At 32.3% G+C, this 16890-nt stretch overlaps 1 protein-coding gene across 1 annotated transcript in view; it reads left to right on the top strand.

Moving 5' to 3' along the window:
* LOC142339271 (uncharacterized) overlaps positions 1–16890 on the top strand; it is a 72596-nt gene that overhangs the window by 25133 nt on the left and 30573 nt on the right. Inside the window, exons 2-4 of the mRNA XM_075389174.1 lie at positions 6457–6572; positions 10721–10868; positions 14481–14621. Coding sequence (XP_075245289.1) covers positions 6457–6572; positions 10721–10868; positions 14481–14621 — 405 coding nt within the window. The remainder of the gene's footprint in view (positions 1–6456; positions 6573–10720; positions 10869–14480; positions 14622–16890) is intronic.

Here is a 16890-nt window from a genome sequence, read left to right as displayed (position 1 = left end):
TTCATCGGGTCAAGGACTTATCCAAATCGAACCAAGCCCGGTATGGAGTATCCCATGGGTGCCTAGAGTCTAAAACAGAACGATTTTTTGGTATAGTTTGCCTAGGAAAAAAGTTAGTTTTTCATACGGAAATGTGCAATTATTTCGAATAAAAAATTTTAAAAATAGGTCTTTTTCATCGGGTCAAGAAATTGTTCAAAGTGAACCAAACTTGGTATCGATTATCCCATGGGTGCCTAGAGTCTAAAACAGAACGAATTTCTGGTATAACTTGCCTAGGAAAAAAGTTAGTTTTTCATACGGAAATGTGCAATTATTTCGAATAAATAATTTTAAAAATAGGTCTTTTTCATCGGGTCAAGAAGTTGTTCAACGTGAACCAAACTTGGTATCGAGTATCCCATGGGTGCCTAGAGTCTCAAACAGAACGAATTTCTGGTATAACTTGCCTAGGAAAAAAGTTAGTATTTCATACGGAAATTTGCAATTTTTTCGAATAACTTGAGATATTGAATTTTAAAAATAGGTCTTTTTCATCGGGTCAAGGACCTGTCCAAATCGAACCAAGCCCAGTATGGAGTATCCCATGGGTGCCTAGAGTCTAAAACAGAACGAATTTTTGGTATAGCTTGCCTAGGAAAAAAGTTAGTTTTTCATACGGAAATGTAAAATTATTTCAAATAAGTAATTTTAAAAATAGGTCTCTTTTATCGGGTCAAGAAGTTATTCAAATTGAACCAAACTTGGTATCGAGTATCCCATGGGTAACAGGATTGTAAAACAAAAAGAGTTTTTGGTATAGCTTGCCTAGGAAAAAAAGTTAGTTTTTCATACGGAAATTTGCAATTTTTTCGATTAACTTGAGATTATTGAATTTTAAAAATAGGTTTTTTTCATCGGGTCAAGGACTTATCCAAATCGAACCAAGCCCGGTATGGAGTATCCCATGGGTGCCTATAGTCTAAAACAGAACGATTATTTGGTATAGCTTGCCTAGGAAAAAAGTTAGTTTTTCATACGGAAATGTGCAATTATTTCGAATAAATAATTTTAAAAATAGGTCTTTTTCATCGGGTCAAGAAATTGTTCAAAGTGAACCAAACTTGGTATCGATTATCCCATGGGTGCCTAGAGTCTAAATCAGAACGAATTTTTGGTATAGCTTGCCTAGGAAAAAAGTTAGTTTTTCATACGGAAATGTAAAATTATTTCAAATAAGTAAATTTAAAAATAGGTCTCTTTTATCGGGTCAAGAAGTTATTCAAATTGAACCAAACTTGGTATCGAGTATCCCATGGGTAACAGGATTGTAAAACAAAAAGAGTTTTTGGTGTAGCTTGCCTAGGAAGAGAGTTAGGTTTTCATACGGAAATTTGCTATTATTTCAATTAAGTAATTTTAAAAATAGGTCTCTTTTATCGGGTCAAGAAGTTATTCAAATTGAACCAAACTCGGAATAGAGTATCCCATGGGTAACTAGACTGTAAAACAAAAAGAATTTTTGGTATAGTTTGCCTAGGAAAAAAGTTAGATTCGCATACGGAAATTTGCGAATTTCGCAAATAACGAATTTTAAAAATAGGTCTTTTTGATCGGGTCAAGGAGTTGTTCAAAGTGAACCAAACTTGGTATCGAGTATTCCATGGGTAACTAGATTGTAGAACAAAAAGAATTTTTGGTATAGCTTGCCTAGGAAAAAAGTTAGTTTTTCATACGGAAATTTGCTATTATTTCAAATAAGTAATTTTAAAAATAGGTCTCTTTTATCGGGTCAAGAAGTTATTCAAATTGAACCAAACTTGGTATCGAGTATCACATGGGTAACAGGATTGTAAAACAAAAAGAGCTTTTGGTATAGCTTGCCTAGGAAGAAAGTTAGTTTTTCATACGGAAAATTGCTATTATTTCAATTAAGTAATTTTAAAAATAGGTCTCTTTTATCGGGTCAAGAAGTTATTCAAATTGAACCAAACGCGGAATAGAGTATCCCATGGGTAACTAGACTGTAAATCAAAAAGAATTTTTGGTATAGCTTGCCTAGGAAAAAAGTTAGTTTTTCATACGGAAATTTGCTATTATTTCAAATAAGAAATTTTAAAAATAGGTCTCTTTTATCGGGTCAAGAAGTTATTCAAATTGAACCAAACTCGGAATAGAGTATCCCATGGGTAACTAGACTGTAAAACAAAAAGAATTTTTGGTATAGTTTGCCTAGGAAAAAAGTTAGTTTCGCATACGGAAATTTGCGATTTTCGCAAATAACGAATTTTAAAAATAGGTCTTTTTGATCGGGTCAAGGAGTTGTTCAAAGTGACCCAAACTTGGTATCGAGTATCCCATGGGTAACTAGATTGTAAAACAAAAAGAATTTTTGGTATAGCTTGCCTAGGAAAAAAGTTAGTTTTTCATACGGAAATTTGCTATTATTTCAAATAAGAAATTTTAAAAATAGGTCTCTTTTATCGGGTCAAGAAGTTATTCAAATTGAACCAAACTCGGAATAGAGTATCCCATGGGTAACTAGACTGTAAAACAAAAAGAATTTTTGGTATAGTTTGCCTAGGAAAAAAGTTAGTTTCGCATACGGAAATTTGCGATTTTCGCAAATAACGAATTTTAAAAATAGGTCTTTTTGATCGGGTCAAGGAGTTGTTCAAAGTGAACCAAACTTGGTATCGAGTATCCCATGGGTAACTAGATTGTAAAACAAAAAGAATTTTTGGTATAGCTTGCCTAGGAAAAAAGTTAGTTTTTCATACGGAAATTTGCTATTATTTCAAATAAGAAATTTTAAAAATAGGTCTCTTTTATCGGGTCAAGAAGTTATTCAAATTGAACCAAACTCGGAATAGAGTATCCCATGGGTAACTAGGCTGTAAATCAAAAAGAATTTTTGGTATAGCTTGCCTAGGAAAAAAGTTAGTTTTTCATACGGAAATTTGCTATTATTTCAAATAAGAAATTTTAAAAATAGGTCTCTTTTATCGGGTCAAGAAGTTATTCAAATTGAACCAAACTCGGAATAGAGTATCCCATGGGTAACTAGACTGTAAAACAAAAAGAATTTTTGGTATAGTTTGCCTAGGAAAAAAGTTAGTTTTTCATACGGAAATTTGCTATTATTTCAAATAAGAAATTTTAAAAATAGGTCTCTTTTATCGGGTCAAGAAGTTATTCAAATTGAACCAAACTCGGAATAGAGTATCCCATGGGTAACTAGACTGTAAATCAAAAAGAATTTTTGGTATAGCTTGCCTAGGAAAAAAGTTAGTTTTTCATACGGAAATTTGCTATTATTTCAAATAAGAAATTTTAAAAATAGGTCTCTTTTATCGGGTCAAGAAGTTATTCAAATTGAACCAAACTCGGAATAGAGTATCCCATGGGTAACTAGACTGTAAAACAAAAAGAATTTTTGGTATAGTTTGCCTAGGAAAAAAGTTAGTTTCGCATACGGAAATTTGCGATTTTCGCAAATAACGAATTTTAAAAATAGGTCTTTTTGATCGGGTCAAGGAGTTGTTCAAAGTGACCCAAACTTGGTATCGAGTATCCCATGGGTAACTAGATTGTAAAACAAAAAGAATTTTTGGTATAGCTTGCCTAGGAAAAAAGTTAGTTTTTCATACGGAAATTTGCTATTATTTCAAATAAGAAATTTTAAAAATAGGTCTCTTTTATCGGGTCAAGAAGTTATTCAAATTGAACCAAACTCGGAATAGAGTATCCCATGGGTAACTAGACTGTAAAACAAAAAGAATTTTTGGTATAGTTTGCCTAGGAAAAAAGTTAGTTTCGCATACGGAAATTTGCGATTTTCGCAAATAACGAATTTTAAAAATAGGTCTTTTTGATCGGGTCAAGGAGTTGTTCAAAGTGAACCAAACTTGGTATCGAGTATCCCATGGGTAACTAGATTGTAAAACAAAAAGAATTTTTGGTATAGCTTGCCTAGGAAAAAAGTTAGTTTTTCATACGGAAATTTGCTATTATTTCAAATAAGTAATTTTAAAAATAGGTCTCTTTTATCGGGTCAAGAAATTATTCAAATTGAACCAAACTCGGTATAGATTATCTCCATTGTACATAGAGTCTAGAATGAAAGGAATTTTTGCTATTGCTTGAGTAGGAAAAAAGTTAGGTTTTCATACGGAAATTTGCGAATTTTGCGATTAACGAATTTAAAAACTAGGTCTATTTCATCTGGTCAAAAAGTTGCTCAAATTGAACGAAACTTGGCATGGAGTATACCCTGTGTAATTAGAGTGTTCAAACTGAGTGCCACTATTAGATTATTGTATTTTACCGTGTGTGTTCTCTTGTATAAAATAGCAGGCATTTTGGTTTTTATTTCATATTTCCAGGTTTTTGTTTATGGAGGTGACCTCGCCTGAAAGGACCAAATTATTGGCCATGATAAGAGAAAAAGACGATTTCAAGAAAAGGTTGAACGCAACGAAGCTGAAATGTCAACAATCTAAGTGCAAAGTTCAAAAGAAAAAGTCGACATTTCGTCACAGATTTGCGTTGCGATTCAAAAGTCTTCTTGCTCGGGATATGAAAACGCACATCTTCAAAGTGTTCAAGGGAGTTGTGGCAGTGACATTTCTAACAGCAAAAACCAAAACCATTTCAACGGTTGGATCTTATTTGATAGGAAAATCAACTTGATGTTGGCACATTCAAAAATACAACAGAAAAAGTCGAGAAAATTGTGCTATATGGAATTTATTAAAATTGAAATCAACGGGTTTGAACGGCAGCCATTATTCGATATAAAGAAGGTTTATGTAAAAAAGCAATGGAAAAGAAGCCAAGTCCGTCTTGTAATGGAGAAGTTCAAAAAACAAGAAAAAAGCGCAAAAAATTACAAACACTGGACACTGAACTGCAGAAATTCCAAGGTTGTTTGAAACATTCCAATTCTTTTCTGCGTTAAATTTTCGAATTTTGATTTGGTGTTTGCCGTTTAGCAGTATATTGTCTCTTTTTGATTTTCTCATTTTGAAGTTTGTTTAACGAACGAATTGTACTTATTTGTATTGCCGACTTTGAATTTTGTTCGATTTGATAATTGATTGATTGATTGATTCTTTCGGTTTTTGAAAAGAGAAAAACAGCGCTAGCGTTGTTGCGTAGAGGCTCAAATGTGAAATTAATCAAAACTAGCGGTTTTGTTTGAAACTCTTGAATAATTTTAAAAAATGAGTAAAAGTTGTTGAACAGTAAAAAATTGTTGCTGATGGAGATTGTCTGCAGTGAGCTGTCTGATGATGCCTGGTTTGACAAAAAAATCAGCTGAAGCGCTGATTCAGATAAGAAAAGTTCAGCAGGGTGAATTCATAGAAGACACGGTGAATTTTCGTAAGAAATGCGGTGAAATGCTGTGAAAAAAAATAATTTTCACCGCGTATTTCTTACATCTTTTTGCGGTGAATGCGGTGAATCGCGTTGAATTATTTTTATTCACCGCGTTCTCGCTGGCGGTGAATTATTCTTTTTCACCGCTTAATGCGATGAATTATTTTTTTTCACCGCATCTGGCGGTGAAAAAAAATAATTCATCGCTTTAAGCGGTGAAAAAGAATAATTCACCGCGATTCACCGCATTCACCGCAAAAAGATGTAAGAAATACGCGGTGAAAATTATTTTTTGTCACCACATTTCACCGCATTTCTTACGAAAATTCACCACCAAACCTCGACCCCTGTAAGATTGCTTATAGAACGATTAATCGAATATTCAAATGACTAAAAAGACAAAATTAACTCTCAAGACCACCTGTTGTAGCGCACTGTTGGGATTGAGTGACCAAGGCCAAAGTACTTTGATCCCACCCACAAACTACAACTTCGATACTTTTACATCTTATCGCTCTTTTTTAGTGTTATTTTACACATTTATAACTAAGAAAATGCTTAAATGTCGAAAGAAGATTGCCCATTGCAGAACCTGCAAGGCTAGATAACATAATATAACACGGAATAAATAAATACCAAGTTCAACCAGTAGAAGTCCTCCGTGGTTCTTGAAAATGCTGAGTACACCATATGCGAATGAAAAAGGAATGGTTTCCAGCACGAGAAAACTGAGCCATCATTTTAACGAAAAAGAACTCCATTCTTAAACTCAAACTCTTTACTTTTTAATACGTGCTAAACTTTTTCTGCTGCTGATGGTTGTACCTTATTTGTTTTAAATTGAAGACTTCGGGCTAGGACAGTAGATTTTTTGGCAAAAACGGAAAGCGATTTAAAATTTGTTATAAAATTTTGATATAATAAAAATTAGAAGTGTTGTACTGCATCAGAGCTTCAACCTTCAGCTAAAACTTTGAAAGAACAATAATTTTCTGTTTTCTCTGATATGATTCGTTTATTGTTTTTGTGCAACAAACTTATGCGAATACATAATTTTATATTAATAAATCAATCTGTCTGTTGTCTGGTTTTTAGATTAGTGCACGAGAGTGACTTCGATCATTTGATGTCAGATGCAGCTGGTCTGGAGAACTTCCATCTCTTTGAACTGTGTTCTCACTTTGATCAAGAGGTCATGAGAGGAACTTCTGGTAGGTACTATCATTAGAGGAGTAGCTGTCGGTTTAAAACGTAAGAAAAATTTTGGCACATTTGATTTTGCTACGACAAAAGGGTCGAAAAGCGTTTATTCTTTTTTCATTGGTCTAGTGGGTATCTCACTGGTATTGAGATTTTCGGTTCTCAAACATAAAAAATGTCGTGCAGAACCAACGGTATAATTGATTATAAATATTAATTTTATAATCCCAAATTGGACATTTTGTAATTCTGAGATTTTTGGATTGTAATTTTCGTGGACAGCAGTGACAATAACTCGTCAATTACCCAGGGTCGTGGTGTCACCGCCATTCAACGCAAAAATATGTAAGATAAGCGGTAAATGCGGGAAGTTTTGTAAGATAAGCGGTGAATGCGGTAAAATTACATAAATCAGGCGGTGAATGCGGTGAAAAAAAAATTTATCGCCTGGTAGTGGTGAAATTACATAATTTCACCGCTGAATTTAGCTGTGAATTTGCATAAATTCACCGCACTGAAAAAAGTGTCCAAATTATGTGAGATAAGCAGTGATTGCGATGAAATTACATAAATTCACCACTTAACTTAGTGGTGAACTTACATAAATTCACCGCTTAGAAAAAATGTCAAAATTGTGTGAGATCAGCAGTGAATGCGGTGAAATTAATGGGGAGTGAGGGGAAACAGCTAAATCTCTTCTTAGTCTTCTCAATTCTTCTCAATCTTTAATTAGCATCGCGAGGAACATATTTCTGCACTTAATTTAGACTTTTTTAATTCCTTGATGCACGAGTTTTTATTCTTACCTCTCCAAAGTGGGGAGAATAAAAGCAAACATTTGATGTGTGGAAAAATGAAATGGACTGATGAAGTGTAATTAATGAGACTGTTGATCTGTTGTATTGATAACCATAGTTATGTTAACCAAGTTAATTGTCAATCAAAATTCCTCCTTTAAACCATGGACAATAATAGCGATCATGTGGACAGCAATGATGGTCAGCGCGGAGAACAGTGACAAGATCGGGTCACTGGTGTCCACTGTTTGCTCAACACAGGCATCGTGGCCAAACTGGCTGATATTTTCAATTCTGAAGCAAATCGGAATTAGACTTGCTTATCGTCACGCACGCTTATGTTTCTAATCATTGAACCATGGTGAATAATAACACTGACAGTTTTGAGTAAGTTTACTCAATATAAAGTACTATTTCATTCTTGACTTATCATACTTTTTTAACCATTAAAGAGTTCATTTTCATTTTTCTGATAATGATATATTTGATCCAATGTCTTCCTGATGTTCAAATAAATTCAATAAAATGTTGACCGAACACAGCATTAAAAGAAACATTACATGTTCACAGAAACACAAAATTTTTTTTCTATTTTGTCTAATATTTAAATCAAAAAGTATAATTCAACAAGGAGGTCCAGTAATGTTCATTCGCAAATAAAGTTCCGACCTTAATCATTCGTATTTTTGGATAAATGTCTACCAAATGAGGAGCAGATAGAAAACCCCCCAAAAATTCAATTTTTTTTAAAAAAAAGAAATGCATATGAACAGAGATCGCTTCCAACGCAAATAACTCAGTGAAGTAAAAAATGCCGCACTAGACTGATCTTATCAGCCATTTTTAAGAATGCAAGTCAAGACAAAAAACAAAATGAAACAAAAATAACAAATAATAATTACATCCAAAATTTTTTGTCTATTTAAAAAAAATATTGGCAAGGTCAAAATAGCGTTAGATAAAACTGAAACAAAACAACACAACTTGTACTCCGCCAGAAAAAATATGAGACTACTCAATAATAAGGCTCCGTAAAAATTCGACAAAAAAGAACAAAAACCAGCAAGATTAAAAAATTGGCTTAAATTTTTAAAAACAATTAATTTCAAAGTGATGAAAACCTTTAGAAAGCATTTGAAAACTTTCAACAATTCTATTATCACATACGCCTCTACAAGAGGGCTTGAAGACTTGTCTCCATTCCTTTTTTTTCATGCGGTTACAAAAAGAAAAACGAATAGAGACAACAAACAAAAATTCGATTAAACTTGCGAGAAAACGCTGTCGAAGCCGTAAAGGCATATATGCCCCTCAAAACATGTTCAATTGTGCCTACCTCGGACGCTAATAAGAGGGTATGCGAGTTATTTTTAATGACAATAGGTAATAAGTAGAAAAAAAGAAATTCTTTTGTATTTCTGTCGTATTTTTTAAAGAAAATTATTTCTTTTGTAATTTTTTTTGTATTTAAAAAAAATTTTTCTTTTGTATTTTTTCGAAAGCCATTTTTTTCAAAGCCAGAAAACCATTAGCAAAAAATGAAATCATCCAATTGGTTCGTTTATGCGTCTGAAAGGAGCACTTGAGACCTGTAATTTTTCAGAATATGTCTAAGGTCTTAAGGGACAACGTCAAATTTAGACAAAAATCAAAATTTAGTTTATTATTTTTTTGCGAAAAACCTGAGGCGAAACCAGTAAATTCCTAAAGTTTTTAAAATCATTAAACTTTGCACACTTGCATTTTTTTCGACGATGACAAAAAATTTTTTATGTAAACTGTAGTTAACGAGACTAGGTAACAAACCGACAGAAAAGAACAAAAGTTAAAAAATGTTTTTTTTTATATTTTGAAAACAATTGTTTTCAACGTCTTGAAAACCAACAGCTATCTATTCAAATCAGAAAATAGACTCGTTTTTTTCATGAGAAATTGATGAGAGCTGTCAAAATCCAGGAATTTATATACAACTAAAAAGACAAAAAAAACGACAGTCAAAGACGAAAAATTCAATTAAATTCTTCGAGAAAGGGGCGTCGAAGCCGTTAAAACAGTAATCCATGCCATTAAAGATTATGATAGGTTCAATTGTGCCTTGTTTTGAACACCAAAAATGTAATTTGTGAACTTTCAATCATGCGATCATGTGACAAAACGAGAAAAAAACGTGAAGAATGGGCCAATGCCTAAGAATAAAAAAATATGAAATCTAGTAGTATAAAAGCCACTAAACCATTTCTTAACGAACCAAAAATTTGCATTCATTCAGAAAAAATAGGAAGCAGAAGCATTTTTTCATTTCTGACATTAAGCTACAAGTTGACCAAATTAAAAGAAAAATAGTGGCGAATTCAGTAATCCATTGTTTATTTGAAAAATCAAACATTTTAAAAGAAAAACGACCAATATCTTTTGAGTAAAAAAATAGATGCCTTTATTTAGAACTGTGTAGGAAGCCAATTGAACTTATCGACACTGAGCTTTGATTTGAATTGTTCCTTCTTTAATTAATATAAAAAAATCGATTTTTTGTAAAATCGACCGACTGATTACAAACCGAATTATTTTTGGATTGTAACAGTCCAATATTTAACCAAAACCAGCCATGCTATTGCTGTTTGTCCCCTAAGATCACTCAAATCTTTAGAATATTATAGATCTAGATAGGTTGTTAGTTAAAAGATCGAAAATAAATGCTGCGTTTTTGCTAATCAAAACAAAATATTCCGTTTTTGCTAATCATGATTTTGATTCCATAATACTCTCAATGGAAGCGGATTGAGGACTAACTCCCTTTGTGGTCTACAGAGATTGTGTTAGTTGTTTTCGGGTGTGTACTTCCGGAAACTTAATCAAAGTGGACTAAAGAAGCTTATTTCTGACAGTTTTTGATGAAAAAGGCTGATTTTTTAAATGTTTAGCCAAAATTTTAGCCAACAATAATAAATAAAAATAGTCAGCAATACTTTTTTCTTTTAAAAAATATCAACATTATTATTGTTAACAATTTTTACATTTTTTAGCAAAATTGACAATATGTTAGGCAAGAATTCCGGAAAATGTGAACAAAAATATTGCAAATCGATCTAATATTCGCAAAAATTTAAACCACGATAACCCGCTCTAGAAAGCGAATTAAAAAAAACTTTTTAAATCCATATTCTACGCTTGACGGGTTTTTGAATCATACCACTCTGTACGATGAATATGTCGATCGGTCAAAACTTTCTGAACAAAATAAAACCCAGTTGAGCATATAGTTCCTCCCCCCTCAAGAGGGGTCGGAACAAAAAAATTCTTGGAGTTAGTCTCGGACAATAGCCATTAACCAATCAAACTTCAATACAAATCATTTTTATTAGATCACATTTTGTCCTCTGAGGGACGAGTGGACGTGGAGGTTATGTGGCAGCTGACCTTGAGAGTAGCAGTTGATTTAGCCGAATCCTCAACGACATTATTCCTGACAGTGACTCTAGCGATGCTCATGGCCGAAATCAGATACCTTCTGTTAGTGTCTGTCATCAATTAATTACTGTAAATAAATAAACAACTGAGGTGTTATATGTTTTAAGGAGAAAATTTCCGTTTCGAGCAATTTCTTTTAAATTATGTAAAAAACAGATGATTATAATATACCATATGATTATTTTTCGGTTGAGATGATCCCAGGTTTAGACATCGACTTATCAAAAGACCATGGTCGACGGGTGAATTCTCAGTGGCCAGACGTTTAAAAGGCTATTTCTTGAACTACGAAAGCGCATGCTCGACCCAAGATGCCTCTAGAAAGAGTTTTGCTCGACCCATCAAAAGAGTTTTACTTAACTTTAAGTGGGAAGCTCGACTGTGCAATTTTAGTCAGTAAAGGCCATCATCACAATCAAGAATTTGTGTCTTTTCATAAGTCGAGGCCTAAACCTGGGATTTCATGAAACGAATGAATATGCTCAACAAGGCGGCTCGGTAATGTGAGATCGCACATAAGGTTCCGACCCCGCTCATCCACAATTTTGGGATAATTGTCTACCAAATGAGGAAAAGATAGAAAAAACCCAAAAACTTCAAGTATTTTTCAAAAAAAAAAACTGGTGTATGAACGAAAAGATAGCCTCCAAAGCAAATAATTCAGTGGAGTAAAAAATGATGCATTAGATTGATGAGATATGCCGATATTAAGAAAGCGAGCGAAGACGAACGGCAAATCAAACAACAACAACAACAAACATTAATTACATCTAAAAAATATATGTCCGTTTTCAAAAACAAAACTTAATAACAAATTCAAAATAGCGTCAGATAAAACTGAAAAGAAACAAAATAACTTGTAATTCACCAGAAAAAAATGGTCATTCACCAGTTCATAATAAAGCTTGGTAACAATTAGACAGTAAACTTAGAAAAAGAACAGAAACTTAGAAAAGTCGCTGAATTTAAAAAAACAAACAATTAATTTCAAAGTAATGAAAACCAATAGAAATCAACTAAAATATCCCATAGGTTTAAAATTACCAATGCTTTCATAGTAGGGAAATAGGAACTCTTGGTGGTATTCAATTTTTTAAGCAGTAACAAAAAAAAACAATCAAATAGACAACAAACTAAAAATCAATTAAAACTTGCCAGAAAATGCTTTGGAAGCCGTAAAGCCATACTTTGGTCCCCAAAGTATGTTCGATTGCACCCTCTACAAACACCAATACTGTATTTTCTGGCCCCTCATTAATGAAAATAAGCAACAATTAGACAAAAAAAAATGCAAAATTATTTAATACTTGTTTTCTTAAATTGATTTATTGATTTGTTTTCTTGTTTTGACATAAAAGCCATTAATTACAAAAAGAAAAAATTGAATAGGTTCGTTTTTTCTTACAAAAGAAGCCCTCCAGACCTGTTATTATCCAGAATTTATCTTACGTCTACAAAAAGAATGTCAAATATGACAAAAATCAAAAATTCATTTACTTTTTTTTGTGAAAAACGCGTGTGGAAACCAGTAAAGTTATAACGAATTCACTTAAAACATTAGATTTTGTTACATCAATTCCTTCTGACGCCTTCCCTTGAAATGTATTAAGTGACCTCTCATTAATGAAACTAGGTAACATTTAGTCCAAAAAGAAAAAGCAAGATTATGTAAAACCTGTTTTTATCGAAAAAAAAATGATTTCCAAAGACATAAAAGCCATTTATTCCAAAATGAAAAAATTGAATAGGTTCGCTTATTTTTTCAAAGGAAGCCCCCAAGACCTGCAATTAAACAGAACATGTCTTACGTCTACAAAAAGAACGTCAAATATGACAAAAGTCAAAAATTAATTTACTTTTTGTGAAAAACCAGTATCGAAGGCAACAAATTCCTAACGAATTCTTTAACAACATTAGAATTTGTCACACCAATCCATTTTGACAAGACAAAAAATCTCATCAAAAAATCTCTTTAATTAAAATGACCAGATAACAGACAGACAATATAAGGAACAAAATCGCGAAGTTGAATTGTTTTTTTTTTCATTTTGGAAAACAATTGTTCTCAAAGTCATGAAAGCCATATCTATCTTCTAATATCAGAACGTCGGCTCCTCTACTCTTTGAGGAAAGGCAAATCAAACCGGGTCATTGTACAGGACATTAAGTACGACTAAAAAGATAAAGTAAAAACGACACTTAAAGACAAAATTAAAAATATCAATTAAATTCTTCGAGAATGTATTGTCGAAGCGGTAAAGAACCACAATCTATATCTTTAAGGATTTAAATATTATCATTTTTGCGTTATTTTGAACGCGAAAAATTAGATATATGAATTGACAATAACGTTATAATTTGAAAAAATTAGGAAACATGAAAAATGGGCAATTACCTGAAAATTTGAAAAAAATTTGTGAAATCTAGTAGTATCAAAGCCAGAACACAATAAACCGCAATAAAGACTAGATTTGAATTCAGCATAGGGTAGAAGCACTCTGACACTAAGCCACAAGTGGACCAAAGAAAGAGAAAAATGGAGGCAAAGTTCAATAAGCCATTTTTTTATTTAAAGATCAAATAATTTAAAAGTCAAAACGACCATAAGCTTTCAAGCCATCAACTAGATAAATCAATTGAAAGCTAATTAGGAAGCTAATAGGACTTATCATTAGTGAGCGATGATTTGAAATGTTCTGTTATTTGATTAATATAAAAAATAGAAACCGAATTTTTTTTTTATAAAAAACCGACTGATGACAATCCGAAGTATTTTTGGATTGTAACGTTCCAAGATTAGAACAGAACTAGTCTTGCTAGTGTTGATTGTCCATTAGGAATAATTAATTTTTATAATGTCATTGATATAGATATTTTGTTTGTTAAAAAATCAAAAGTAAATGCTGCGTTTTTGATAATCAAAGAATAAAGTTTGCAAAAAACGGCAAACTTTTATTTACAGAGCACTCTCAACGGAAATTGAAGTGCAATTATCCCCCTTTTCAGTCTACAAAGATTGTGTTAGTGGTGTTTGGGTGTGCAATTCCTGCAAATTTAATCAGAGTGGACTAAAGAAACTTATTTCGTGCTGTTTTTGATGAAAAAGTCTGAATTTTGTGAAATTTTTTGTGACAAAAAAATTCAATGAAAATAAGCGACAATATATTTTGTCTTTAAACGAAAAATCAACAACATTTTCATGAAATTTTATTAAATTATCAAAATAGGCAAAATTTTAGTCAAAAATTCCGAAAAAGGTGAATGAAATCAATGGAATTCACTCTATTTTCTCGAAAGTTTAAACCACGATTTCTCCCTGTCAAAAACGAAAGTAAAAAAATCTTTTTTTAATTCCATATTCTACGCTGGACAAGCTTTCTAATGATACCAGTCTCAACTCTCTACGATGAATATATCGATCGGCCAAAATTGACTGAACAAAAAAAAAACCGAGTTGAGTATATAGTTCCTCCCCCCTCAAGAGGGGTCGGAACAATTATCAAAAAAAAAGCACTTGTTCGTGAGAGCACTTGTTCGAATCGACTCAGAGAGCACTAGTGAGCGCATCAATTCGAATCATGAAGATGGAAACTTCGAGCGAAGACGCATAATTTCGGAGTATATTGGCCTCAAATTTAGCAGTAGTTTAATTAGATGTTCGAGAGTTGAGCTTGTAGAGGACAATGTGTCACTGGAGAAGAAGATTGGTCAGTTACAGGACCATATTGATCACATGGTAGACAACAGCAGACAGTTGGAACACAATATTGAACAGGAGAGCAGCCACAAGTTGAAGTAAGTTCACTACAAAGGAAAAAAAAACTTAACCGGATTTATTTTGAGGAAATGTATAAGGAACCTCCGTGTGCTCAAAGGATTCTGTACGTGACACAAAATATTCCTATATCCGGCAAAATTCATATCTTGTCAGATTGTAGCAACTCTTAGACGATAAAAGTTGTACTCGACAAACTTCTATAGTGTGAGATCTTTGTACGATTATTATCAGTTCTTATACTCTAAGCAGACTCTAATTAGAGATTGTATTGATTCTATTATCATACAGACCTTAAACGACAGATCTTGCGTAGACAGAATATCCATCGTGTAAATCTTAGAACAATTATCTGCCCACGAATAGTTGCGTTTTGGATTTCAACAGTCCAACCTAATCTATAGTTTTTGTCAAATTTATTTAATTTGGGCAATACTATAAAAAAAGGTCTCGAAAAAATTTATAATGGTCAATGAAATGACTGAAATACTTTGCTGCCAAATATTTGTGCAGTTCATTTTGTCCAACCGATTCGAAGTTCCATCTGATAAGATCTGATTTTCCATCTGATTAAGGAAAATTATTCCTTAATGATCTTCTAGAGCAAAAAATATAACTCCTAAATTCTTGCCTTCGCAATTGCAAGTTCCAGCCATCAATTTTTGTGGAACCATTCAACAATGTCTGTAAAATCATAACAAATTTGACACCTAATTAGAAAACATATTTGCTGTTGGTCTTTCTTAACAGCAGCTAACTTGTATTCTGTCAAAATACAAATGTTTTAAGTTTAGATTGCTGAAAAGTTTTAAAACTTTAGAACTTTAAATTAATGGAATTTTTATGAAACACAATATCTTTTCTAAAAGCAACATCACCGCGACAAACGATTAAAGTTTATTTTGAAAAAGAACTTTTTAAAGAACCTGAAATAATTTAAATATGCCACAAGCATCTTTTGAAAATGTTTTAAAGCGTGATTATCAAGAACATACAACTGGTAATTACATTTTAACAAACTCGAACTCCGCAAAGTTTTTTTGAGCATCAGCTTATCAACTGTGGTAGCAATTTTATATAAAAGCAAACAATTTTGCAAACGTTTTTTTAATGCATCGCGCATAACTAACTCCTATTTTACCACATAAAATGATTTTTAGAGGTAGAGTTTTTCTAATTATAATTATTAGTCGCAGTAAATTACTATACATGAAAAATTTGAAGATGTTAATCTTAATTCTGATAAAACTGCACTGCCCTAAACCTTTCTTTGTTTAAGAAAATCAACAAAAACAACTATGTTAAACATTTGGAGACAACAAATTTATTTTTACAGTTTGATGAGGCGTTCAAAAGCAATACAGAAATAATAAGCATTGGTGAACAAGTAACGTCAACCTTTTTCTTAAGTTTGTCCTCAGATAATTGCTTGTAACAGATGAAGCGCTGAAATAGTATGTAAACGAGTTAAAAGATAATATTTAAAATAGAGTTTGGAAAAGTATTTGTTAACCCAAACAAAGATAAACAAAGATATTTTTTTGGAATCGTTAAATTACAAATATAAACATTGATGTGTTCAACTGTATTAAAAAATAGCGAAATTGTTTAATTTTTCTGTGACCAATTGTTACTTCACAGTTTATTTGTATCAATTTTTTTCAGCTACAATTTTAGTGAGACGGGTGAGTTCAATCTTAAAAGTTTGCTGAAACACTTCAATTTTATTGAAGTCTTCAGAGCAGATGAATTTTGATCTCTAACGCAGAGTCTAATTAGTAAAAACAATAATAAAAATATTGTTCTTCGAAGACTGTTAATTGTGAAAATTGAGCATGTGGAAAAGAGAACCATTTACAACCGAAACAAAAACTCCAGAATGCTGCTCTTAAAACAAACAAAAAAAGAAACACGATATTCAAATAAAACAGTGTGATTAAACCTTATTTTTCGAAATAGAAGAAAATGAATTTGGACGCGTTCACAGATAATCACATAATCAATAGCCAAAAGTTCGCAAAAACGTTGTTGATTATGAACAACGGCCTGTAAAATAGAGGTAATGAAATAATGATGGTTGTTTTTGCCTTCCTAAGTACAAAATGGCCTGCTATTAACAATAATAAGGAAGCCTCAGAAAATTTGTAATCATTTGTACAAAACATGTTATTCTTTTTCAGATGGCTTCTCTAATAAAACAGACAATAAAAAGAAATGCTGAGAATTATTTTCTATGAAATTGTAGATGATTTCGAACACTGCAAAAGTTTTTACAGATGCTTATTTGAC

This window comes from Convolutriloba macropyga, chromosome 5 (genome assembly GCF_964194025.1).
Source record: "Convolutriloba macropyga chromosome 5, txConMacr16.3, whole genome shotgun sequence".
Classification (NCBI taxonomy): Eukaryota; Metazoa; Xenacoelomorpha; order Acoela; family Convolutidae; genus Convolutriloba; species Convolutriloba macropyga.
Note: the sequence above shows the minus strand (reverse complement) of the source record. Positions and strands in the feature narration are given on the sequence as shown.